This window comes from Mustela nigripes, chromosome 5 (genome assembly GCF_022355385.1).
Source record: "Mustela nigripes isolate SB6536 chromosome 5, MUSNIG.SB6536, whole genome shotgun sequence".
NCBI lineage: Eukaryota > Metazoa > Chordata > Mammalia > Carnivora > Mustelidae > Mustela > Mustela nigripes.
In genome coordinates, this window is record NC_081561.1 from 85,157,867 (window position 1) to 85,185,350 (window position 27,484).

The 27,484-nt window shown below is 40.9% G+C and overlaps 2 protein-coding genes across 4 annotated transcripts in view; both read right to left on the reverse strand.

Moving 5' to 3' along the window:
- Nucleotides 1-12,746, reverse strand: part of MAP7 (microtubule associated protein 7) — a 167,451-nt gene extending 154,705 nt beyond the window's left edge. For 2 of the 3 annotated variants that reach the window (XM_059400796.1, XM_059400791.1), the window contains exon 1: nt 12,594-12,746. In XM_059400796.1, the coding sequence (XP_059256779.1) occupies nt 12,594-12,660 (67 nt within the window). In that variant the 5' untranslated portion in view covers nt 12,661-12,746. Of the gene's footprint in view, nt 1-12,154; nt 12,302-12,593 lie in introns of all 3 variants that reach the window. The other variant, XM_059400789.1, reaches the window with a different exon arrangement.
- Nucleotides 12,747-18,577: 5,831 nt separating this feature from the next.
- MAP3K5 (mitogen-activated protein kinase kinase kinase 5) overlaps nt 18,578-27,484 on the reverse strand; it is a 199,958-nt gene continuing 191,051 nt past the window's right edge. Inside the window, exons 27-30 of the mRNA XM_059400786.1 lie at nt 22,848-22,960; nt 21,791-21,903; nt 20,055-20,131; nt 18,578-19,360 (exon numbers count right to left, since the gene is read on the reverse strand). Of these exons, the coding sequence (XP_059256769.1) occupies nt 19,300-19,360; nt 20,055-20,131; nt 21,791-21,903; nt 22,848-22,960 (364 nt within the window). The 3' untranslated portion in view covers nt 18,578-19,299. The remainder of the gene's footprint in view (nt 19,361-20,054; nt 20,132-21,790; nt 21,904-22,847; nt 22,961-27,484) is intronic.

Genomic DNA, 27,484 nt, shown 5'->3' on the forward strand with positions numbered 1-27,484 from the left:
CTCTCCTAATTTTTTTTGTTGAGACGGTCCTACTTGGTTCCTGTTTCCATCTAGGCATGGTGGGGGAGGCACCCCCCCCCCCCGCAACCCTTATTATAAGAAACACCCAAGTCCCTTTGCAGCCCAGAGCCAGGCTTTCGTGGACTCAATGAAAAAACACCTGGTTCTTACGGTTTACAAATAAAAGAAGGGAAGTTTATGAAACCAAAAGCTGTTTGTTTTAAAAAGAATTATCATACTGCAAACTGTTCCATAAACAGGTTTCGAGATAGGGACACTGACAACAGATAGCATGTATACCGTAAAGCAAAACGTCATCTTTGTGCACTTCACCACTGGGTCTGAGCTCCCAGACACTGGATTCAGTAAAGCCTTCTTCTCCTTCCGTGTGCCATTCTGTACTCCTCTCTTCCAAAACCTCCTTGAAGACCTTAAACTCTATTGTGGATGCACTCTGGGTATGGCTGGACTACCAAAGACTGAATCTAATATGCCAAAGTAGTGTTTCCTTGAAGTTCACTGGATTAAAAGATTATGGGGGGTTTTCTATTCAAAGACATTTGCCCTCTCATAGGTCTTACAGACTAAAAATAGCTCCATCCCCCATTTCTCTATTATAATGCTTTCTACTGTGGAGCCATTTCTTCTACTTGTATTTTAGTTCCTGATAATCTACCTGGGACTTATACGATGTCACTTTATTTTATTTTTTTAAATGTTCATATATGTTTTTACATTTTTTTAAAAAAGATTTTATTTACTTATTTGACAGAGATCACAAGTAGGCAGAGAGGCAGGCAGAGAGAGAGGAGGGGAAGCAGGCTCCCCGCTAAGCAGGGAGCCCAATGTGGGACTCGATCCCAGGACCCTGGGATCATGACCTGAGCCGAAGGCAGAGACTTTAACCCACTGAGCCACTCAGGTGCCCCACGATGTCACTTTAATGAAGCATAGGGATATACCCTTTTACATACTCAACAAGGACATCCTCCCAGGGATGGTAGGAGGTAGGAAGCCATTGTTGCAAAAGAAGTTTCTGGGTTTATTCTCATGTTGAATATTTCTTATTTTTAATAATTTTTCTTACTGAAGAATAATATAAACCTTAATATTTTAAGGGTGGTTTAAGTTATGTTGGTTTAATCACCATAGTGTCCACTATATTATATACAAAATCTGAAGGCATTATTCAGAGCATCTAAACCTAGGACCCATCTGAGGAAGTGATATTTAAACATTTAGGAGTTAAATTTTTAAAAAGATAAAAATTGAAATTACAAGTTGAATGAGTTATTTTCTTAGGGACAAAGGTCTGACTCATACATCTCTGCCCCAATATCCTATGGGTCTTATAAATAAGCCTCTGTAGGGTGCCTGGGTGGCTCAGTCATTAAGGGTCTGCCTTTGGCTCAGGTCATGATCCTGGGGTCCTGGGACCAAGCCCTGCACTGGGCTCCTTGCTTGGTAGGAAGCCTGCTTCTCCCTCTCCCTCTGCTTGTGTTCCCTCTCTCGCTGTATGTCTCTCTGTCAAATAATAAAGTCTTTATTTTGTTTTTTCTCTTCAAAGATTTTATTTGACACAGAGAGATCACATGTAGGCAGAGAGGCAGACAGGCAGAGAGAGAGAGAGAGAGAAACAGGCTCCCTGCCAAGCAGACAATGCAGGGCTTGATCCCAGGGCCCTGGGACCATGACCTGAGCTGAAGGCAGAGACTTAACCCACTGAGCCACCCAGGTGCCCCTAAATAAAGTCTTAAAAAAAAAAAAAAAGCCTCTACAATTTAAGAAAGTCTCTTCTAAAATTTAACACACAAAAATTTTTAATAAGAGAAACAATTTTCTGATTTTTTTCTATTTCAATGTATGTAGAATTAAAAACCTCTTAGTTATAGTTGACATACAATTTTACATTAGTTTCAGGTATATGACTTAGTAATAGGACATTTATATATATCATGAAATACTCACCATGACAAGTGTAGTTGCCATACCAAGTTATTATTAACATTATTAACTACATTCCCTATGCTGTACTTTTCACCTCCACAACCTGTAACTGGAAGTTTGGGCCTCTTAATTTTCTTCACCTACTTCGTCCATCCCCTATGAAAGTACTTGTTTCAAGAAACACAAACTACAGACTTCTCTTGAAAGCCTTGTAGGAGGCAGGTTGTACACACTTCCCAGATTTTCCTTTTAGAGAAACATATTCAATGAAGTGGCTTGTTTCAAGTCAAAGTAAGTCTGGGAAGTCCATCTTTGTGGTTTAAAGGGAACAAATCCATCTTTATGATTTAAAGTGCAATAATTCTGTGGCCAGTATTTTAGGAAAGAACGTAAAATGGAGAACTATGACACAGTCAAAAAATACTTCTGAATATCATAGAAATGAAAAATAAGTCAAGAAAGGCTGGCATGGCCTTTAACTCAGTAACAACACAATCTGAGCATCTCCCAGGTTTGTGTGCAGCAACCTTCTACTGGAACATTCCATGCAACATTTTGACAGGTGAGAAACACCATCCAGTGTGCCAAGCCCATGGCGACATGATCACACAGCTGCAATCAGGTTTGAATCAGCATGACACTCTGATTCTCTGAGACTTCACAAGTAAAAATAAAAATTTGTTTGAGGAAACACTTTAGAATGCCAGGGGAAGCCCATATTTTCACAGTGATGCAGTACCAGTCCTTAACTACTATGAGCACATTAATTATAACCACACTCTGTGCTGTGTCAGGCATGGTTTTATATCCTTGACATGCATCAACTTACTTCATCCTTACCGTAGCCTAATGAAGGTATGGCTGGTATCCTGGTTTCAAAAAGCAAGCAAATCAAGGAAGAGGGATGCCTGGGTGGCTCAGTGGGTTAAGGCCTCTGCCTTCAGCTCGTCATGATCCCTGGGTCCTGGAATCAAGCCCCGAGTTGGGCTCTCTGCTTGGCGGGGAGCCTGCTTCCTCCTCTCTCTCTCTGCCTGCCTCTCTGCCTACTTGGGATCTTTGTTTATCAACTAAATAAATAAAATCTTTATTAAAATCAATCAATCAATCAAGGAAAAGCCTGGTCAAATGACTTGCCCCGAATCCCTCAAGTAGCAAGTGACAGAGGTGAGAACAGGACTCAGAGTCCTGCACAAGGTAATAGATTGAGTGCAAAACCATATGGCTTCAGTATAACCTTGAAGGGGCGGAGAGGAAATCAAAGACCATCTTTTCCTTAGGGATCAGTCCCATCCAGTATCCCCTATTCCACGTTTCACTGTGGTCCCGGTTTGTATAGCTATGCACACATCAACAGCAATGAAGAGGAAAAAAAAAAGGAAAAGGAAAAGAAAGAAAATCTGAAAAAAACAAAAAAGAAAATCTTAAAAAGCTTCATGTCACAACTGAGAGCACCATAAAACCTCAAGCACACACACAAACAGACCTCAGACGTGCCTCTAGAGGTTCTGACATGTAGAGCTAGAGATATTAATTTGTCATAATGTTCAAAGTCACGAGTGTGAATAATACTTTTAAGAAAAAGCAAAAAGAGCAGAGGTCACCAGACTGAGCCTTATGTCAAGTAACATCTAATGAGGAGAATGAAGAGAGGTAAATAAAGCCAAGAACGATTAGTCCACAGGCTATTAGCATAGGTTGTTCAGTAGGGTGGAAGGCGAGAATGGCGAGGTCAATCTTATGTCAAATATTTACTGGCAGACAGAAAAAACAAGAGTGGTCTCCAGAGCCAGGGGTGTGATGATGAGAGGTATGGGTCACTATGAAAGTCTCTGAGAAGAGTATAAATTTGCTATGAAAAACTTTATTTACCTGAAATTGAAGTTTCTGATTTTGAGGGCAGGGAGGAAGAAGGTGGCAGAACCAGAGAGAAAGTTCATTACCTAACCTCTCGTCTAACTGCACATATTTATACATAAAAGGGCATAAATACACATACCAGTGTGCACATATTTTGCTACTCAAGTGTACTCATATTCACATCTATATTTCCTTCACAAAATTGCTGAAGCCAAATAAGAGACAAACACAATAAATTCACTAGGTTGAGGGAAATGGCTGTTAGGATTTTCCAGGCGGTTTCCATGAGCAGGATACACCTGACACATCCAAATTAAACCTACCAAGGTCACACTGAAGAGCAGTAGGTAGGAAATCAATCCAAACTAGTCTTGAATGCACACTGGAATCACTGGGGGAGTCTTAGAACATACAGCCACCTGGTTTCCACCCCTAGAGATTCTCCGATAATTGCCTAAGGTGGGGCTTGGGCACAGTGAGATTGAAGAGGTCCCCATGTGATTTTAACTCACTGTCAAGCTTGAGAACTGATGATGCTAATCATTAATCAATAATCATTTCAACAACATAACCCTATGCCCAAGGAATGAGCTGTATTTAAATGAACTGACCAGTGCTGTGGTTAAGGGGGTCAACATACAGAGCATCAGCCCTGAATTGAAACCAATCCAGCTGAATGTGGGTAGCAAGGAACCAAGTCCTGTTGCATGTGTTAGGTCAAGACTTCTGAGAACCAAAAGCCTGGGTTAAGACCTTGATAAGCAGCCCCCACATTTTTGCTGTAGCCTATTATTGTGCACGTTACTCAAGCAGGCCTTGTGTCGGTGAGTGTGGACACTGAAAGAAGGGGTCTCTTCTGGAATTTCAGCCTGGAGTTTAAAATTATTCTAGAATATGACTATTTTCTACTTTCAACATAGTGTCAGGGATATGTGAGAGGTTATGCCATAGTAAATGATGGTTCCTTTTACAGGAAAGCCAACTCCAAGGGGAAGCTTTAAGTCACCTAAGTTTAAAACTCCAGATCTCAATTCTCCACTTGATCTTAGCCAAAAGGCCAAGAAGTGATCAGATCTCAATTCTCTAAAATTTAAATATACATCATTTTACTAACGATGCTTGCAAAGACCAGTTCACATATCCCAAATGCATGGCTTAACTTCCTTTCTGCTCAGTTTTGCATTCCTATGTTCATCTGCAATGTTTGGTCAGGTGTGTTCATTCTCCCAGGCATTTCTCACAATTCTTTCACAACTGTTTCTGTAGGAGCTTCAAAGTTGAGGAATTGTTGAGTGCAGTGAATTCTTGTTGTCGAAATATATTAATCCTCAAATCAAAATTCAAAGTGGCACCTAAGAAAATTTTATAGATTCTTTAACTGGCTCTTTCTCCAAGGTACTAGGGAGACTAGTATTTAATGAACAGAAAAAACACTTGATGCCATTAAATTTGTAAACTATAATTCAGAGCATTGCAAAAACAGATGTTACAGAGGCAAAAGGCCCAACATGGATGGATATAGAGAGAATAATGCTAAGCAAAATAAGCTGATCAGAGAAAAACAAATGTCATATGATTTCACTTATATGTGGAATTTAAAAACCAAATGGACCAAAAAAAAAAAAAAAAAAAAAAAAAAAAAAAAAACAAAAAAAAAGACTCTTAACTACAGAAAACTGATGGTTACCAGAGGGGGAGAGGGGTGGGTGGGTGGGTGATGGGGTTTAAAGAGTACACTTATTATGATGAGCACTGAGTAATGTATAGAAATGCTTAATCACTATATTGTAAATTTGAAACTAGTAACACTATGTTAACTATACTGGACTTAAAAAGGAAAAAGGCAGTGACCTTTTGAATGGCTACAACCTTTAAAGCTGAATTTTATATAAAAGAAATAAGCCAAAATACCATACATATTTAGCATATAGAACCTTAGATCATGCTCAGTGATTAAAAGTCCAGTGACTATCGAGACCTTTACAAAACACTGTAAGTACACTTCAGAAATTGAGAGCTGACCCTTTAGTTGATTTGGCAATATAAATTCTGCAAACAAGCAATAACCAGGACCATAAAACAAGCTATATGATCAATATGTCCAGCTTTATAACTGAAACAACATTCTTTCCAAATTCTGGAAAGCCATCTTTCAAGGAATTGGAAGACAGACATTAGGGTGGGAAGAGAACTTGGACTGGTATGGGATGTGCTGCCTAATGGCACTTCTGTTCATAATCAACTCCAGAATGAAGACTCCACAGGAAATCAACACTATGGAAGAATAAAGAAGATGGTGATGTTAAAGCCAAAAAAAATCTCCTCATTATACCTCCGCTCTGGGCAACACCATCTCCACAGCTGTTCGAAGTTCAGTGAGCATCATTTAGCATCCAGAAGGGCACTATTTTACTTGAAGGCAATTAGACTCTTTAACTCAAAGAACTTGGGCATTGGCTAAAAAACTGAAAACAAAACCTAACAATATCAAGTGCTGACAAGGATGCCAAGCAACTTGAACTCAGACATTGCTGGAAGGGATGCAAAATTATAGGGTCTCTGGAAAATGGTTTAGCAGGTTCCTATAAACATATGCTTTCATAGGAGTTAACAACCCCACTCCTAGGTATCTAGCTCCCTTAGATAAATGAGAAAAGCCTGTGTTTCAGTGTTTACAGCAGCAATATTCATAATCGCCAAGACCTGGAAATAACCCAATGCTCCTCAATGGGTGGATGGATTACTAATCTATGGTACTTCCTTATAACAGCAAACTACTCATCGATAAAGTGACTAGTGAGACATACAACATATCAGAATCTCAAATGCATTATGCTAGGTGAAAAAATTCAGACTCAAAAGGTTACATGGTATATGCTTCCCCTTTTGACATTCTAGAAAAGGCAAAACTAGACACATGGTGAACAGATCAGTGTCTGGCAGGGATTAAGGGAACAAGGAGAGCCTGACTAGAGGGGCAACACGACAGAATTCTCTGGGGCGAGAGAACTCTTCTAGTCCACGATTACAGTGGTGGTTACATGACTGCATATTTGGCAAAATTCAACGAATTGTACACCCAAAATATCAGTCAATTTCTCGTAGGCAAAAGTAAATTTTAAAGAGAGAGAAAAAGTCCCCTGCCTACTTAAGGATGTGTTTTCCCTTTCACCAGTCAATTTTACAGTCTCCAAAGTCGGCTATCTTTCCAACTGCCCATCCATTAATCACTTACAATCTGGTTCATCCCCTACTCTTGGGCCAAGTGAAATTCCTCTTCTAGGGGCAGTCAGTGATCAACCGGGAACCACAGTGATGACTTCTCTTTCACTCTTTGAATCCTTGACCTCTTTGTCCCTCTCCCTTGGCAGGTGTGCACGGCTAGATTATGTGTTTCCTATCTTTTTGGCTTCTCCATCTGTCTTCTTTTCTGGCTCTTCCCCCTCCTATGCTTGGAATATTGTCCCGGCCCTTTTTCAGTTTTTCCTTCTAGGCTCTCCTTACTCTCCTGGCTTCAATTATTATTCTCTTATGGAATGAATCCCAGAATTCCAGCTTCCACTTTTCTCCCTATCCCCATACTTCTTGCTGCCCATTAGACATTTCTACCTGCACATCTCTCTTACACCATGTTTAAAACAGAAAATTTTCTACTTCTCCCACTAAAACTAGGTCCTCCCCTTGATTACTTTCATGCCATCCTTAAACCAATAAACCAAACTCCAACCAGGAGTATAATCTTAAATGCAACTTTTTACCTATATCCTTTCACACATGTCTCTGTAGAATCTTGAATTCATCATTCTGTCCCACTTCCAACAGCCCGCCTGGATTTCTGCAGGAACCTCAGAGTTGATCTACACATTCCTGAACTCTTCCTTCTTTAATCCATCCTCTAGTCTACACACCTACTTCAAAATGAGAACCAGACAGGTAATTTCCAGATTTCACTAATCTTCAGAGGTTTGGCTGATCTGTCTGGCTCCACGATGTTCCCCATACATTATTGTTACCATTCTTAAAGTTGGCCAAAGTCAACTGAAGAGAATGATTTTCCTAGATGGAGGAACTATGCATTTGTTAGAAGGCACAGCTGAACTTTTCTACCAAACTTTGCAATCAAGCTTGCAAATTCGTGGGTGCAGAATTACTAAATAAGCATGTTTTGATCAAGATACGTTATTCTCAAGAATCATCAACAGTTTGCCACTGTTTACAGAATAACATACCAGCCTCTCAGCTTGACCGGCAACCACTCCACAATTTGGCCTCCATGTATTATGATTCCTAATTGATCTTCTTTGACTCTTTCATTCTGAGGCACCAAAATTTTGCTCTTTTCCATGTTTGCACCTTTTCCCCTCTTTCCTCCACCTAACTTTATGTATAATTTACCCATACTTTTTAAAGTGTATAACCTCCCCAATGACCATGGCCAGAAGCAGCTCTTTCTTCACTGAAGTCTTCATGACCCACAATTATTTATGAGTTTTGTTTCGCTTACTAAATCCAAGAAGCATGTCTTTGTCAACCTTCTAGCTACCATATTGCTTACTATATGCAAGGTACATATTTTTTGGTCAAATTATCCTAAGCCTCAATATTTTCAGTTTTTACATCAATATAATGAGACCTGAGTTTAAAAAAAATAACCCCTTTCAACAAAGGATTATTTTCCTGCACCAGGAAGCAAAGATGTTAGAAATTTTTTTAGAGAATATGCCAATGTAAATTAGTGTTTCATACATGTGCCTAAATAATGATATTAAAAAGTCCATGTTCCTGCGCACAGCTCTGGTCTAATAATACTTCCCTCTTTAGCAAGATATAAAATAAGAGCTAGTTATAATATAATGGGGAAGAAAGTTATGTAGCTGCCTGAATGAAGCTTATGAACTTTAGGACTTGAATTTCAGAAAGGATAGATTTAATATCAAATTGTGGCCTGAGCCCCTATCTTAAGGGTTGATTTGCAGGTATCTGCAGAAGTTTCAAGCCAAGTGAAACCATGAAGATCACTTAAATGCTGTGAAAGTTATGACCAAGATCACAAACTAAGCCCATATTCTTCTGCCAGACAGCCTGCTGAGGAGAGAAAAACCCAAATCCAGGTTCCAAGTCATTTCCCCCGAAAGAGTATTAACAGAATTCAGATTATAGGTATTAATTTATTTCCTGTGCATGAAAAGTGTTGTCTCATGAATTAGTCAGATGCAGCTTTAAATGTGGTCTTAACTCAGTCGGCTTTTTAAAAAGAAGGCATCAAGTTGGGAAATAAGCTGTGCATGCTCACTTTGCACAGCTCTTAAGCATGAGCACTAAAAAATTAAACACCGAAAGCTTGGACAGAGGCAGTTTGTGAATATTCATCTATGTGAGGACTCAAAATAACAGCCTGAAAAAGGGCTTGATGTCCTCTAGTGGTGACATCAAAAACTTGCTTCCAAGTCAATTTGGTTTTTGAAAAATAATGTTGAAAGAACGGTTCATCCTCAAGAAAAATAAAAAATATTACCACGAGGAATGTAGCTTGACTACCTTTGAAACAGAAGATAAATATGTGCTGACAGAAATATGTTTTTTTAATCATTTTTATTTTTTTAAATTAATTAATTAATTAATTAGACACAGAGAGAGATCACAAGTAGGCAGAGAGGAAGACAGAGAGAGAGAGAGGAGGAAGCAGGCTCCCTGCTGAGCAGAGAGCCCGATGCGGGACTCGATCCCAGGACCCCGAGATCATGACCTGAGCCGAAGGCAGCGGCTTAACCCACTGAGCCACCCAGGCACCCCAGAAATATGGTTTTTAAATGTCGGATTAATATAGTACCTTTCAATATCCTTAAGTGTTTTGTTCTATAGATGGTATACCCCCAATTTTCAACCCATCTTTGATATGTACACATATACATATGTGTACATATGTACATATTATACAACTGTATAGTTATGAATAATTACAGGTCTTATTTTTACAATCACCTGAAATTCTAACCTAAATTGTCCTAGGACCTAGAGGATATTATGCTAAGTGAAATGTCAGACCAAGAAAGAAAAATACCATACAATTTTGCTCATATGTGGAATCTAAAAAGCAAATGAATAAACAAAAAGCAGAATCAAACCTATAAATATGGAGAAGGAACTGATTGTTGCCAGAGGGGAAAGGGAGTGGGAGATAAAAGCCTCCAGTTATGGAATGAATAAATCACAGGAATAAAAGACACAGCACAGGGAGTATAAGCAATGATACTGTACTAGCACTGCATGGTGACAGATGGTAGCTACACTTGCGGTGAGCACAGCATAATGTATAGAGATGCTGAATCACTGTTCTACACCTGAACCTAATGAAACACTGTGAAGCGATTACAAATTTAAAAAAAATTGTCTTAAAATTACACCAGTTTTTGCACAGGTAAACAAAAAACTAAGAGACACCTAAGAATGACCATTACCTTAAAATAATCTAATTGAAAGAAAGAGAGAAATAAAATTAATCCCTCAACAAATCACCTCTTGATGGTAAAAGATGTAAGTCCCTACTTCCTCCCTGAACACCCACCTATATACAAACCTGTGATTGTTAAAAAATAATGAACTGCAGCATTTGGATGTGTATGAGGTGAAATATGTCCATAAGAATAAAGCACTAACATTGGAGTCCTATATTCAGATATAGATAACATGTTCTAAATATATGGAAAACATTTAAGTTATTAAAATTCAAGGAGTCCTTAGTTGTTCACTCAAAATATTTCGATCTAGATTTTAAAAATCTATTTTTACCTTTCTTCTATTTTTGGTACCTGCTCACATATGCACTTCTGAACACCAAAAACATTAATTTAGAGCTACAAAAAATAGGAAAAAGATGTGGGCCAGAAATAAGTTTTACTTAAATCATAAGTACAAGCATTCAAAAGACCATACATAATATGTGTCTCTTGGAAATCAGAGTTTCTAAGCAAAGGTGTGAAAGAATTTTTCTATGAAGGAGATGGCAGCCAATTAAGTTCCCCCTTCATAAAAGAAAAGATTTCACTGATAGTCACATGATTTGTGTATTAATTGTTAGAAACATGACCAGTTCATTAGTTAACATGCTCAGACACTGAAATGCTAGTTTGTAGTTCATTTATATCTGAACAAATTGTCCATGTGCAGGTTCTAGAAGACGCTTTTTTCGTTTTGTTGAGCATAAACTGGTGTGAATTAACTTTCTGGAACAATGTTTTTCAGAACCAGTCACTTAGTGGGAGATTAGGTACCAAACCATTTATATTCACAGTAAGGATGCTGCTCTTCGGCTGCCCCCGCTTGGAGAGGGGCCTCCCTGCACCCCCCTCCCAACACCCAGCCCGTCAAGTTCGATAAAGCCACCCCTTCCCCACCCCTAGTCAAAATAACAACGGCCTAATCTTCCAAACACATTAAGACAAAATAAACCACTCTACAGGAAGTAGCATGACTTCAAAGTAAACAAGTTCAAGGCATCTTGTCAGACTTAACCTCAGGTATTTGGCTGAAGAGATTAAGTCATTAGACCTTAGGTGTCCAGACTCTCCCTAGCAGAGCAGTATATTTCCAAAAACGGTTACAGGTTTTCTGGAACTTCCGCATTAAAATAAGCATACCATCTAAATCAAAAGGTCTTTGGGTGGGGGGAGGGTGGGTAGGAGAATCAGGAGGTTCTTACATTTAGGGAAACAATGGTTTCCGATTTTACGTGTGTGTAACCAGAAAACGCAGCGCAACTGGGGAACCTGCAATTTGAATTCTTTTTAAAATAAGAAACTACCTCCCCGTCCTCATCCCTGGTGTGTAAAGGTACCAGAAATAGTTTACCGGTAAGAACTGAAGAAACTAGGAGAGAGGAGGGGATTTGCAAGACAGTTTCTTAAGAAAAAAACTATCACGAGGGGAAACATCGTCCTTCTACAAAACGGGGCTGGGAAGAGAGACTTGGTGCTCGCTTGGAGATGTGAGCCCGGGTCCCCGAATGTTAAGGCGGGGGTCGGGGGGGCGGTGTTACCACCTGAGCCGACGCTCCCTCCTACCTCGGGTAGGCGCAAGGACTAAAAACATGAACTCAGAGGACCCTTTCAAGTCAACGAATCTACGAGTCCGACGAGCCCGCACGCTCAGGCTCACTGTCCTGCAACCAGCCCTGCAACCACCACCACCCCCACACCCGCCGCCACCCCACTCCGCGATCTCAGTCGGCCCGGGAAAGGGTCTGAACCCTCGCGCCGGCACTCACTGCGCCACCGGCGCCTGCGACCCCGGCACCGGGTTCGACCGGGGAAGGCGCGAGGGAGCCAGAAACGGATAATCCTGTCGGTCGCACCTGGCCGAGGATTTTCCGGCTGGTAGTTTGGTTTGGGGGATACGGTTTCCCCATTCAACTGAATTAGAGCCGGGTCGGCAGGTGAGAGGGGAGCGGCCGGCGTTTTCCAGTTCCTCCTCCCGCCCGCGCTCGCTGGCGAGTTTCCACCTGTTGTGGGAAAGTCGAGGTGGAGTGTAAGAGAGGCGACCGGAACTGGGGCCGGCCGGCCGCCCGCGGGACTGGGGCACGGCCGACCCGGGCGGCCGACGCACAGCGGACGGCGGAGGGCGGAGGACAGGCGCGCTCCGAGTCCGGGTGCGCGGCGCGCGGGGCCGGCCGTTCCGGGCCGCGGTCCGGCGGACGAGGGGACCGCCGGTGCCCGGCGCGAGCCCACCCCTCCGGCTCACCGCCCCCGCCTCCCCGCCCGCGGGACCCCCGCCCGCCCCAGCCGTGCAGTCACCTGTTTCGCGTCGCACAGCGCCGTCGCCGCCCCTGTGGCCGTCGCCGCCAGCTCCTAGCTCCGCCATGGTGCTCCGATGACGCGCCCGGAGAGCCGCTCCGCCCTCTTCCCCGGCCTCGTTCCCGCCGGCCCCCCGCCTCCAGGGGCCGCGGCCCAGACAGGTGAGCGCAGTGTGGGGAGGGACAGCGGAGGGCGGAGGGAAGAGGGAGCGCGAGCCGGCCCGCGGGGAGTCGCTGGAGCCCGGCGTGCGGGCGCGCCCCCTCGCGGGCAGGTGCGGCGTGGCAGCCGCTCCGACTGACGCCGCGGGGTGTGGGCTGCGAGAGCGGCGGGCGGAGTCAGGCACCTGGTCGGGAGCTCCTGCTAGTGCCGCCTGCGAGAGGGCGGTCTGAGAATCAGCCCGAAGGACGCGAGGGCTTCAGGACGCTCTGTACGCCTCTGAACTCTGAAGCAGCCGGGTCACTTTCGACTTCGCCAGGGCTGGAGTTCAGGGTGACAGCTCCAAGTGCATGATGCCACGTGGGAAGCTGAAGTACACCGCCTGGATTCCACGCTGGGTTCCGGTTTCCATCTGCGTTTTAGGGCGCCATTATCTTTTCAGCAGCTTTTGTATCTGATGAGCCCCGGGGCACACAAGTCAGTGAAACTTCTGCCCAGTGATGTGGCTTCTTATTCTTGCTTTCCGATTAGTAATTACTTGGCGATTTTTGGCTTGCTCAGGAAGACAAGGGGGGAAAGCAATAGTAACAATACATGTATAACAGATTATTAGCTGAGGAGAAACCAATTTCTGACCTTTTACACAAATAAGCAAAAAGCAACAAAACGCCGAGGGGGAAAAAGTAGCTTGCATAAATGGAAACATAAGGAACAAAACAGAGCAGCAACCAGTTCCGCCTGGTTACACAGAAATGCGCTCCCACAGTCTCGGTTGGCAGAACATAACCAGGAGGTTCCCAACAATTTAACACCCTTTCAGGGACTTCAGCAGAATCTGTTGCAGGCCCACGAGTGCCTGGGAACAATGTTGGAGTTCTTGTTAAAGTGACAATTCATTCTCACCATCTTTGCATATAAACCGGACCACTCAGCTCAGGAGTGGACTGTTTTTATTTGGTTTACTTGTTCCCTGGCTGACCTGGTAGGGGTTTTGACTGAGGGGCAATGATGCCATGGTGTATAGTAATGGATTTTTCCCTTAGTGCCATTTCTACAGTGAGTTAGGCAAACTGATCATTTAGCTGTTCGATCTTCCTAAATCACATTCACATCACTCATCTCAGGTGCCTAATCAATAAAAATAAAGTACCAGGTGGGTGGAGGTGGTTGTAGACCTGAGCTTGGGTCTCAGCAAAGACTTTTTTTTTTTTAAGATTTTATTTATTCAACAGAGAGAGAGAGAGAGAGAGAGAGAGATCACAAGCAGGCAGAGAGGCAGGCAGAGAGAGTGGGGGGAAGCAGGTTCCCTGCTGAGCAGAGAGCCTGGCTCCATGGGGGGCTTCATGCAGGCCTCCATGCAGGGCTTGATCCCAGGACCCTGAGATCATGACCTGAGCTGAAGGCAGAGGCTTAATCCACTGAGCCACCCGGGCATCCCAAAGACATCTTCTACGACATGAAGTCATCAGTTTGAGACACTCCTGTGAACATCAGAAAGATTCTCTTACTTGAATTTAAAGAGCTGAACTCTGGAAGAACATTGATTTACTACCTACTTCAGTAAGCCAGTGGATTCTTTCTGTAATACATTACCAGCACCCCCCCTCCCAAGTCAAGACTTAACTGTTGTTTGTGTCTTTTGTGGTTTGGTTTGGTTTGGATATGTGCTTATCTCTTCTTGCATTTTTTCGCTAACTTATGTTTTAGTCTGTCACAGGTTACACAAAAATAAGTGCTATAAGAAACACATCAAAATCCTGCACTTAGCCCTGAATTGGCTATGTGTTTCAAACTTAATGCGGTATCTGGAACAGGGTGAGATATTGCATGAAAATGTGGTGGGGGACAACATCTGTTAAATGTCACACACCACCATGTTGCACTTTGTGCTGTACTTAGCACAGAGAAGCCATCTGTCTGGAGTTCCCACACCCATCTCAGAATCTCTCCAAATAATCACGGTTCCCTTTTCCAGGGGGCCTCCTGATGCCATTACCCCTCTGTTCCTGCCTTCTTTGAAAACTCAACCCTCTCTTCTAAAACCATCTCCATTCAGGGCCCCTACCCAAACAAGGACATTCAGGGCTGATTCTGAAAACGTCTTCCCTTGACATCTCACCCTCCCAAATCTATTGTCACACCTTTTGTTCACCAAAGATAATAAATGTGCCATTTTTTTTTAAAATCTTTGTTTAACCAGCTTTATTAGTCTTTGTTGCCTGTCTGTAAATAAACTTTCCAGGTCACAAAATCAAATTTACCTGTTATTAATTTTTAATCTGTTGTTCTGCACATCTGATAATTTTCCTCTTGGCTTACCCACTGACCTGGTTTTTCTCATTCTCCTGTGACCAGTTCTTTTGTCTTTGGCTGATTTAAATTCTTCCTTCCTCCCAAACCATCCTCAAACTTTTCCCAAAATTTTAGGCCACGACCTTTCCAGCTCTCATAGCCCTCATTTATTGTCATATCCAACAAGGTGATCAGGAATATATGCCCTTGACCTCTGCCTAACTTCCACCAGTCCAATGCACATTTCTTTCGGAATGCTCTGTATTAGATCATCATGTCAAACAAGCTTCCTTTCAAAGTTGCCTGTTCTCAAATTCTTCTCCTACTTGCATAGCTTCAACATCTATTCTTTCCTGTCCCTGTCATCACTGCCCAAATCATAGTTCCTCAGTCTTGTCAACTCATGGTTTTAATTCCACCCTCTCAATTCCTACTGCTCTGCTACCGGACTCTCATTCACATCTGAATCAGTCTCTGAACCACTCTGTCCTAGTTCTGTTCTAATTTCTCCACTTCACTGGATTAATCTTCCCTTACACTGCTTCACACCCACCCCTCCCTTGCTCAAAAACCTTTAACAGATTCCCCATTTCTACATTAAATGCCAATACCACTTCCTTCCCTAACCACCATCCCCATCACACCCTGAGCTCTCTCTCCTATCCCACTTTCCACTTTTTATTTCTAGAACTCCTATTTCCAGCCAAATATGAGTCAAGCTAAAATTTGTGTATGCTCTAATATAAAAGTTGTTCACTTTCTCCAGAACATCTTGCAGATCCCCACTTTCTGCCTTTGTTCTTGGAACTCTATATGCTGATTGACTTCCCCGGTCCTGAGTTGTAGAATTCCTTCTTTCTGATGCCCCAGTTGAGGTCTGCCTCCTCAGTACAGCCGGTTCCATGGCCCTGGCTCCCAGCCAGCTTGTCCTCTGAAGCTCTCCAGGGCTTCTGGGTTTGCATTCATCTGGCCTTTAACATAGAGTGGGTGTTATTTGTTTTTGCAAATTTGTCTCTTCAATCTGATATGAATTACTTGTTTTCTCCTTCTCTATAGGGTATCTATAAAGTCTGACCATTGATTATCTTCCTTGTTTACAAATTGCAGATGTTCTTGATGACCTAATGTGTGAGCCTTCTGAACTCGATAGGCATCATGCTTATCTCTTCTGCTGCCACATTGCTTCACACGTAGGCATTCCAGGGGCTTCACAATAATTCCTCATCGCCAAACTGTTCTATGTGATGCCTTAGGAATGAATGAAACAAAATATGCAATGACCGAATTTGGAGAAAAATAAAAATAGGGCTAAAAAGAAACATGAATTCTCCTTTTTCCAGCAAATTCCGGTTTTGTTTCTTATGAGGCTACTTCCACCACCCATGCGTAACTGTTCTGTTACAAATCATCTTTCCAGGCACAGCTCTGAACCTCACTCCTCCAGAACCTCACCCCTCTGGAAAGCTTTTCTTGACCCTCCCACCCCTTAGCAGTCAGATGGAACTGTAGCACTTACTGCTTGTTCTGTTGTTTCTGCTTTGCCTCGATTCCTCCTCTGACAGTGAACTTCAGGGGGCAAGAACTGTGTCTTGTTCCTGCACCACAGTAGGTAGTACCCAGTAAGTATTTCATAAACACTTCTGAATGGAAAGAGGTAACAGTGGCAGGCAGCGTCTGATTGCTTACCATCTGCCGAGCATTCCACTAAGCTTCTTATCTGCATGGTTTTATTTAAATCTGACAACAACCCCTTGAGGAAGGTACATGATTTCCCCCATTTCAGATGAGGAACCTGAGACCTGGAGAGGTTAATTAATCTGCCCAAGGTCAAAAGGGAAGTGATGGTTTTGCTCCAGGCCTAGGTGTCTAGATTCATGCTACACCAAATGGAAAATGAACACTAACCATCTTACCACCAGCTCTATGGAAAGGGACTCTTTATTTCTCTGTCCAGGTGTCTCTTGAAATAAGAAGATGGGACCTGATACTGTTAAATCATCTGCAGAGCTTTTTTAAAATCGGACCTATGGGCATTACCCCAGACAAATAAACACAGTTTCTCTAAGGTGTTGGCATCTGTATATTTTATTTTTATTATTTTTTTAAAGATTTTACTTATTTATTTGAGAGACAGTATGAGCAGGGGGAAGGGCAGGGGGACAAACGGACCCCCTGTTAAGCAGGGAGCCCCATGCGAGTCTTGATCCCAGGACACTGGGATCATGACCTGAGCTGAAGTCAGATGCTTAACCAACTGAGCCACCCAAGTGCCCTCATTAGTACATTTTTAAAAGTATCCCAGTAATTTTAATGTGAAGCTGGGTTGAGAGTCACTGGTCTAGACTAACGCCAAACGCCTTCAAAGTGAAACTTTTAACGGAACTTGGATGATAATGGAACGGCTACTTTTTGTGACTGAGGCCCAATGTTCTGACAAAAAAACGTAATGATGCTGGCCTGGGAATATATTATGAACCATGCAGGGACAGAGGAACCTACAAAGCCCACAAAGATAAGGTAGGAGGAAGATCCCAAGGAAAACCCCATCATTAAAGAATTGGCTGAAGATGGGTAGCTTGATCCTTATGCACAATCTATAAGAAGCAGCTACCATTAGAACTGGGAAGATGATCTGTGGCTTAATTAAGAACTATCCTGTGTTGGGGTGCCTGGGTGGTACAGTCAGTTAAGCAACTGACTCTTGGTTTTGGCTCAAGTTGTGGTCTCCTCCTGCACACGCTCTCTCTCTCTAAAATAAGTAAATAAATCCTTAAAAAAAGAGAATTACGCTGTGTCAGTATGAGTGAAATGACATCTCATTTAATTTATACCTCCCCTCGTTCGAAATATACCCACAGGCTACAAGAAGCAATCATCTGTCCTTGAGATGGGGATGTAAAAAAAGATGCAGCCATGTTGTTCCAAGTATCAAATGAGAAAATAAGGTGCAGTCTAATGCAATACAAGAAATATCAGACCTTGATTTTCACATAGAAATAAAGATGACTCTTATTCTTTCAAAGACTGTTACGTATGGGTCAAGTTATGATACATATGTTATATCTGTCTTGCATAACAAGCAAGTTCCTCTGTGTGTTAGAATTTTGTGTTTATCTTATCCATCTATCTAGGAGCTGCAGACTTCACCCTATTAACACGGGCAGGTTTATAAACTATAATATTCAGCTTCAAATAAAAACGCTTCCCTCAAATATGAGAACTAAACAATTAAGGAGACAGAAAATGCAGTGTTCTCCACTGGGATACTATTTGCAGACCCTTTGAGATATACAGTAGCCACTCAAGATAACTTGTGGCCTTGAGAAAAAACACAGGGACTTTCTTTTACATAAATTCTTTTTTTTTTCTTCACCCTCTCTCTTACCACTCAGGTACCCTGAGGGACAGCCTGCAGATCAATTGTTCTTTGATTACTTGAATAGATTCTATTGAAGAACAAAAGAAACAACTAGAAATTTGACACAGTGGTTCATCTCATTTGCCAAAACAAAATAAGAACTCTTCAGAATTTATCGAACAGTATGTTAAGAGTCTTTACTTTTTAGAGTAAATATGACACAATGGATAGCTTTAGAACAAGCTAACATTACTAGGATTCAGACATGTGCAACTGGTACAGTTCAGTAGTGCATACACGACTCAAATGAACGTACTATGGGCCAGAAACTTAAGTTACAAAATAGAGTCAATATTACAATTAATACAGATCAGTAAGTAAAAACCGCTGCTTCTCAGATTCTGCACACTTTAAAAAAAAAAAAGCCAAACAAACATAACCTTTACACAATAACCCAAATTATGCATTTCTACTCTGAGTATCCTACATACACACAGAAGTCTAAAAAGTTATGGTCACATTTTGGTTTTGTTCCAGTGATGCACAATCACATGAAATGTTCTATCCGTTTTGTGTAAAAGAGACATATGGCCGAAGTGCAACAGCTGCTAAGTTAAAAATATTTCCATAAAAATGTTTAGACGAAAATAATCCCAAGCATCCTGATGTTTAGGATTATTTTTGAGAGTCCTTACAAAGAGTCCTTATGAACAGTAGAAATAGAAGCAGTTAGGAAATTTCAGTGTATTTTGTCTTTTTTTTTTTTTTCTTTTAACACAAGTAAACAAATACTGGATTTAAAGTGCAGCTTCTTTCTCCTCTCCCTTAGATTCTCCCTCCCCTGCGAAGACCAGTTCTGTTAGACTCTCCACGGGAGGCTGGACACAAACAGAGCCACAGTCAAGTCTGTGTATCTCGAAAGTCGGTGATGGCCTTCCACAGCGCGCAGAGCATCCCTCCCCTGTTTAAGACACAAGAACACGGGGAAGAGAATACCTCATTTGAAACACTGCTCTTGACATATACAAGTGACCTTCGCCTGGCGCCGCTCTGATCAGAACACGGAGATCCCAAAGTCTTATCGGTCCTCATGTAATTCTTTCTGTGTTTTGTCATTATCCCTCCCTGCCTTTCCTTTCCATTCCCCCAGACTACCAGTTCCCAAAGCATCATTTCAGGTTTTCAGCACATTTGAAATGGGTCTTTACAGAATTCTGTGTGAGTCACTCATGCATGTGCTTGGCCTGATAGAGAAAACTATGATAAGAAACTGTATCACATTATACATGTTACAGGATAGCAAATGGGAACCTGTCCTATTATTTCTAATAATTATGGTATAATCATGAACTAAATGAGAGCAGTTGCTTAAGGCAGCTTAAAAATAACTGCATAGCCTCAGTCTACTTTATTATCAAGAGATTCTTTGAGTTGATTTGCATTTACTAATATAGAAATTTTGGTTATAAGAGTACCCAGTAATAGCCTGGGGAAACAAACTCCGTTTACGCAGAGCAAATGTGAACCACAGAATGGGCCCCAGGACTGCTGAGATGGTAACGGCTGGGGAGGGGCCCAGCCAGGGCAGGAGCCCAGACTTCTCAGCCCAGCGCTCTTTCCACCAAGAAAAAGGGACATAAAGAAGAGAGTGGTACCTTAGTCTGAGGCATTTTAAATCATCACGTGTAACATAGTAGAGAACATCCTCTAGTGAATAATCCTCAGCCAAAAACTGTGGAGAAAGTAAAACATACACAAAAGTAAGACATTTTATATATACCTTTAATAAATAGTAAACTCTATTCACAATATAAATGGCAATAATTTAAAAATGAATCTAAAAGGAAATCTACTAAAAACAATCTTCTGGAGTGATTAGGAAAAAGTCCCCCCATTACAAAACAAAGAATACATCCATATGACTTCCAAATGCGTAGAGATCACAAGCAACATAATTTCTGAATGGCCTTCTAATGAACAGATAAAACTCATTTGTAATTACATCTGCTGTTTGTAAGATAACGTTTGTATATTTTTTTAACTTATTGAAATTCAATTAGTTAACATAGAACGTATCATTAGTGTCAGATGTAGAGCTCTGTAATTCATCAGTTGCATTTAACACCTAGTGCTCATCACAAAACGTGCCCATCACCCAATTACCTCATCCGCTCCCCCATAATGTTTATATTTGAGAGGTTTTTTGCTGTGTAGCTTTATTTTTCTCAAGTGGATAAAAAGTGTTCCTGAAAAGGTATTGTTTACACTTAATTTCTGAATTTGTTTTTCACAGCTGATAAAAGGTATTTTTAAAATAATAACTATAAAATCAGAGTCCTGAATTTAAACTGAAGCTTTAATTTTAAATAAAAAAATCAATTTTTTATTGGATCATCAATTACTACTCTTTAATTGTGACTTGAGTCTTAGTTTGAGAAATAAATATTTCAGAGAACTTGAATGGACACATCATTCTCCATAAGCAAGAGAGTGGTTTAGGTAGCAGTAACTTGTTCAAAGCAGATTTCTAAGGAAACCCTAAATTCTATTTAGTAGCCCAATGAGTTATCAAGTAAAGAGGAAAAAACCTTTATTCTTTGTTATTTAAAAAATTTAAACATAAATCTAAAATTAATGTAATATTGTATTGGGGCCCTTTCTATAAAATAATAAAAAATATAACCTCTTCTTGTGTGTATGTGTGTATACATGTATGTAATCTTCAAACATAAGTGCTACTCCTCCCGCCAATTTCCCAAAGTCTGTAAGGAGCAGAGAGGAATCAGGTCATTATAGATCTAGAAAGTGTTCCTGATACAAGTTGACTAACTAGGTCTATTTTATTAAATATTAATAAATAGCCACTGCCCAGTAGAGTCTAATAATGTTGTGAGAGAATTAAAGAGTTAAATAAAAGAGAGAATTAGAAACTTTACAATTTTTGGTTTTGTCTTGGTTTTTCCACTCTTCCTTATTTTCAGTTCAAAAATATAAAAACTCCTTAGAGGAGTCCTGGACCACAGAACTTTTGCCTGCTTCACTGTTTTGCACATACAGCATCCCAGCCCCCGAATGACTTTTCCCTCCTCACCTGCCCCTCCCCCATATACATACAGATGGCATGGTTTATTCCTACATATGCCTTTAGACTCCAGCTCATTCACCGACCTCTTCCTCTCTCTGTCCCCAAACACCTGATAACCTCTCCTTCATAGAGCTTATCAGGGTATCATTACACTTTATCTGTGGAATTATTTGACGACCACCTGCAGGCCCTAGTCTGCAGGCTGCAGGAGGGCTCACCAGTGTATAAGCCCCATGCCTCACACACTGTAGGCACTCAACATTATGGAGTGAAAGAAAAGCTGGTCCCATGGATAGTTTTCTTTACCCGACTTATAGTGTCTTCATCAGCTCCCTTATCTCTCAGCCACTCAGTAAGCTCAGACTCTTCAGTATTTGTGCCAGGAGAATCCCGGGGGCATACGGACAATCCAGGAATATCTGGGACAGAATTGGGGAGGGGAGGGACATTCTTAGCTTCTCTTCACAGAGGCCATCTGGGACCCTCCGAGGCCACAGACATTTATTAATATTTTAAAAGATTTTGCTCTATCAGAAAATAACAAACAATTGAGATTGGCAGTATAAATATAAACAAAATGCTTAAAGACTACTAATAAATGGAGGGGCAGAAGTAATAATGTAATGATATCCCCACCTCATACTTTTATATCAAATCTATAGTTGCTCTGAATTCAAAGAAATATAGTTTCTTTCAAACAATTCTATAGTTTCACCAAAATCATACTGCGGGTTTTTCATGTGACAAACATGAGCATAATTAGCAGAAAACCATATAATCATATAATAATCTCTTTTTCCACTATTTGCAATAAAATAGAAAAAACCCAGAATATAAAGAATACAAATGCAAAAATGACCAAAAATAGTCTTTTATTGTAGTAATTTCATTTGAAAATTAAAATAAAGACCAAAAAAGTGTTAGAGCCATATTCGCCTCAAATAATCTCAAGAAAAAATGACCATGAATCATCTTATATGAAATCAAGTTATATTTTGCTGCTACTAAAAAATGGATATTTCTTTTTTTAAAGATATTATTTTTATACTTATTTATTTGAGAGAGAGCACATGAGAGGGAAGAGATCAGACTGAGAAGCAGACTCCCTGCTGAGCAGGGAGGCCCATGAGGGACTCAATCCCAGGACTCCAGGATCATGACCTAAGCCAAAGGCAGTCGCCCAACAAACTGAGCCACCTAGGCACCCAAGAATTGGATATTTCTTAAAAGCAATTTATGCTTGTAGTCATGGTACAAGTGATGGGTGTCAATTAAGCCATGAAATAAAACTTTCCATTAGCTTTCTCCCCTTTCTGTGGCAGCCTCATTTAATAGTATCACTTAAAAAGTTTCTGCTATTCACCTATTGGTTGGGACTTAAGCTTCAGGTGTTTAATTTCTTGGTCTTTTTCTTCAATAGCTTGATGAAGGAGTGCTTGTAATTCTTTTTCTTTCCGAACCAATTCTTCTAGTAATCTGTAGAAGAAAATTATATTGGTTGACAGGATAATAAAGCTGGAGCAGCTGGAGTGACCTTCTAGATCTGAACTTCTCAAGTTACAGGGAACACAGACATCCCTGGGATTTTATTGAAATGCAGACTCTTCATCCAGTAATTTTGTTGATAAGTTTGAGATTCTACATTCCTTTTTTTTTTTTTTTAAAGTATATTATTTATTTATTTTTTTAGTTATCTCTATACCCAATGTGGTGTTCGGACTCACAACCCAGAGTCACACACTCTTCCAACTGAGCCAGTCAGGGGCCCCACGATTCTGAATTTCTAATGAGCTCCCCCAGGTGATACTCATGTTGCTGGTCCACAGACACCCCCCCTCCGCCCCATGTTGAGTAGCAAAACAGTTGAAGACTTGTACTTCCAGACAAGAATTCAAAACTACCACCTCAATTATCTGCCCAAATCTTCAGAGATATTTTGTTTCTTTTTATCACTGTAAATGGCAAATAAATAAAGTAAAATAAAATATATGATATTAACAAAGCTATATTTTACATGTGTGACTCTTCATCGAAAAAGTTGATGATATGATATAATAATCAATGCAAAGCAGAAAGGCAATCATTTTTTTTTTTAACTGAAAATTTGATAGGTGAGGTCCCCTATAGTACTCAGTAAACGGTAATGGTTTTTGCTAGGATTGTTGAGGATGTTACTATTATTCCTCTCCCTTCTAAGAGGACTGGTGAAGTGAGTAAAAGGATAGCTGCATTCCTGGTACATTCAGTTCTTTGTTGGCATGTTCTGTATTCTTCAAAGAAACAAAAAGAAACTAACATATCATTTATATCAGAATTCTCATTCATGAAAGATTCACTATGCAACTAAGAGCCAAGTGGTGTCCTACTCACCATTTCTAACACTACTCTCTGAAAAAATATTTCCAAATAGAAAGGGAGATGCTCTGATTTTTATAGAAAATGATCATTGGGTAACTTGGATTCAGAATTTAAAGTTAAGGTACAGAATTATTCATAAGATCATCAGGAAAAATTGTTGCATGCCCTGCAGTTCTTAGCCAACTGTATTTGTTTCATTTTTTCAGTGTGGATAGATTTAACTTGGGACCAGATTCCATTCCAAAAGTTTGTTTCTGTTTCAGTTGGCATGTTTGAAGGCAGCACAGGCCCAACTGAAAGATAGCCCTGGGCTTGAACCTTAGTTCAGCCCCACACTTCCTGTGTTAACTTCGACAAATCACTTAACACTTTTAGCCTTCAATTTTCTCATCTATGGAAAGGAAAAGTAAAACTTCCCAAAAGAATGACTGTGAATGTTCAATGAGACAGCTATAGCTAAGATGCCAAGGACAGTGCCAGACCATCAGGGAAGGCCATCCTGTCCCCAGCCACAGATTTGGGCCCAGGGCTCAGGAGGCTGCTCCTTTCCCACAGGGCAGAGATGGGGAGCCCTTAGGAGAAAGGGCTGTGTAGAGTGGGTAGTAGAAGCAGGACAAAAAGGAAGACTCTTGAGAGGCAGCCAGAGAAGGTGATTTGAGAAAGATTATTTAAAGATAAGCAGAGTTAAGCAGCACACAATCTGGTGGATTGAGCTGCAGGAACTGAGGGCCAGAGGAAACTAGAAGATCAAAGGAGATGTTTATCACTCTAGCAAGAATGATATTCCAGGAAATGGACAGCAAGCTCAGCATGAATTTTTAAGTTGGTAATTTCTTGGTCTAGTATGTACTTTTGTCTTCCTTGATGATTTACATGTATGGAATATTTATTATTTTTTTCAAAGAACACAGTGACTTTTTCTAGAACTTAACCTATGTGTATCTAGACGACATATTTTCTTTTTATCTTTAAAAGCCAGACTTATCCTTAGAAGCAGAGCTCTGACAGGCCACTTCATTTGTCCCAAATCAAGCTCTCAAAAATTATTTATGTACCCAGTCCAAAATGAAAAATAAAGTTCAGCTTTATTTTTACGTTGTCTTGCAGTTAAGAGGGAAGTGCTTCAAAATTAAGGTAATTGCCTGCCTCTCTTTTCCAGAAAAATTTGGCAAGCATCTGCTCTGATGTCAATTTTTTTAACTTAGGTGAGTGGAGGTAGGTAATTCCGGAATCGTTTGATAGATAAGCAATCAGCTCTGCGAGAGTTAGATTTTTAGCTAACTCTATTACTATCCTCCAGTACTGTCTCAACCACTGGTGTGAGGTGAATTATTTCCAGAACATGTTATGTAAACATACCCCGAAATAAAAGTAAAACATACATTCTAAAGCCACCATGTTATTTTCTCTATCTGGTATTCTTATTGGTGATCTAATAATCAAGAGCTGGATAAACCTGATTGACCTTCATCAGTGATTACCTAAACACAAGCTTAAGATTTCTAACAGGAGAGCTACAGCCTTCTGAAAAACATACTAACATTTCCTTTAAGTTTATTTTGCAATGTATGAACTTTTTTAAAAAAGATTTATTTATTTATTTTAGAGAGCAAGAGGGGGAGAGAGAGAATATGAGTGGGGAGAGGGGCACAGGGAGAGAACCTTCAAGCCGACTCCCCGCTGAGCAGGGGGTCTGACGGGGAGCTGGATCTCGGGACCCTGAGATCATGACCTGAGCTGAAACCCAGAATGGGACACTCAACTGACTGAACTACCCAGACGGTCCCTGCAATGTATGAATTTCTGTATATCAAGTAATAACTGAAAGTGATACGGACATGATTCGCCTCTCATTTCCGTTGCTTAGTACCAGTACTAAGGCAGCTGCCCTTTTCTAACATCTCGCCATGAGGTGAGTGCTGTGCCTCGCCTCCCTTCTCTGGGGGCGACAGGGAGGAGCTGTGGAAGATATTACTAGAAGCAGAAAAAGGAGGCTCATAATCCCGTAGATGTCACAGATATAAGGGTAAATATGTAGAGCAAAAACACACGAATGTGGGCTGTTGTGAAACATACAGGAACACAATAAAGAAACACGGTCAGTTGAAGCCCTTCCAACAGTGATGTGGGAAGCAGGCCCTCCGCCCGCGGCTGCGCAGAAGAGCAGCCCTCCCGGCCTGCAGAGGGCGCAAGCGTGGCAGAGGGCGGGACAGCATGGAAATGAGGCTAACTCCAATGGTCTAAGGGGAAAAGGGAGAGGCTGCAGGCAGCAAAGCAGGTTCTATTGACACAAGCCAGGGTCTATAGACAGAAGGTTTGAAGGCCAGAGAAACAAATATACCAGCTCATTGGTAAATAAAGTAGCTTTATTGCCTTTATAAATCTGACCACGGAGGAGGAGGAGTTGGCGACAAAACCAAATCGAGTGAACATTCATCCTCCAGAGATCAGAGAGGGGTATAAAAAACAACTCCATCTAGAGCTGGGTGACAGTACACTAAAAAACAACTAAAGTTAACACCTACTACCAAGGTTGGTGTATTGCTTGAGAAGAGGAGGCAATGAGGATTTCCATGGAAGTCTCAGAGGAGGAAAGACACAAAGTCTTCCACTAAGTAGTAGAGATGCCAACTAAGAGCTGGTTTTACCAGGACAAGATTAGGATCTGGAAGTCCAAAAGCCATTTTCCCCTTACTCAGGAAGATTTCTCTATGCAAAAGGAAGATGATATGAATGGATTTACTCAATCATGCAAACAAAATTCATGTTTCTGAATATAAGATGAACTTTGTACTACTTGTACTAAGCTTGGTATTCAAGCTTAACTTTAAAAACTTAAACTTATGACAAGAAGTAAAATATGTTCTATCTTCCTGATGAGCAAGATTTTTAAGTAAATATTTGCACAACTGGTATTGATTCACTCCAAAAAAAAAAAAAAAAAAAAGGTTTTCACTATAAGCCCAGAGTTGTAGTCAGTTGATCACATGTCAAATGCAGCCAGCACAGGAAGCTATAAATCATAGACTCAGAACCTGAATTGTGCCAACATCTGTAAAGAACAGGAAATATTTACTCTTCACTTAATAACCTGATCATGTGGATTTTATGTCACCAAATTCTCAAAGGAAAATTAAACTCCAGATATGACAGAACATATTCAAAATAAAATAGGATCATAAATGCAGTCAACTTATCATCCTTTCAAGGTTTTTATTTGTTTGTTTATTTAAGAAAAGTAAAGCTTTAGCATCACTAAGTTTACTCTCAAGAGCAGAGATCTTCCTCTTCTAAGAGAACTTGATATTCCAAATCACAGGCTTTTAAGAACATGGATTTTCTGTCTTTCTTTCATCCCAGCTGTTTTCTGGGATGGTACACACTGCTCTGAGTCTGTGTCCAAGACAGTCTCTGAAGTTACAGCTACTTCGAAAATCTCACTGTACTTGGAGAAAAAGCAGGGATCAAAGAATGCTGCCAAACAAGGCTTGAATTTGACTAAAGAGACTAAGACAAATCTCTCTTGTTTGATAAAGAAAGATATCAAACCAAGTTTATGTGAATAGGATAAAGTGATGAAACATTTTGTATTCTCTGGATCAAACTTTATTATTATTATTGAAGGTCGGGGGAGAGCGAGAG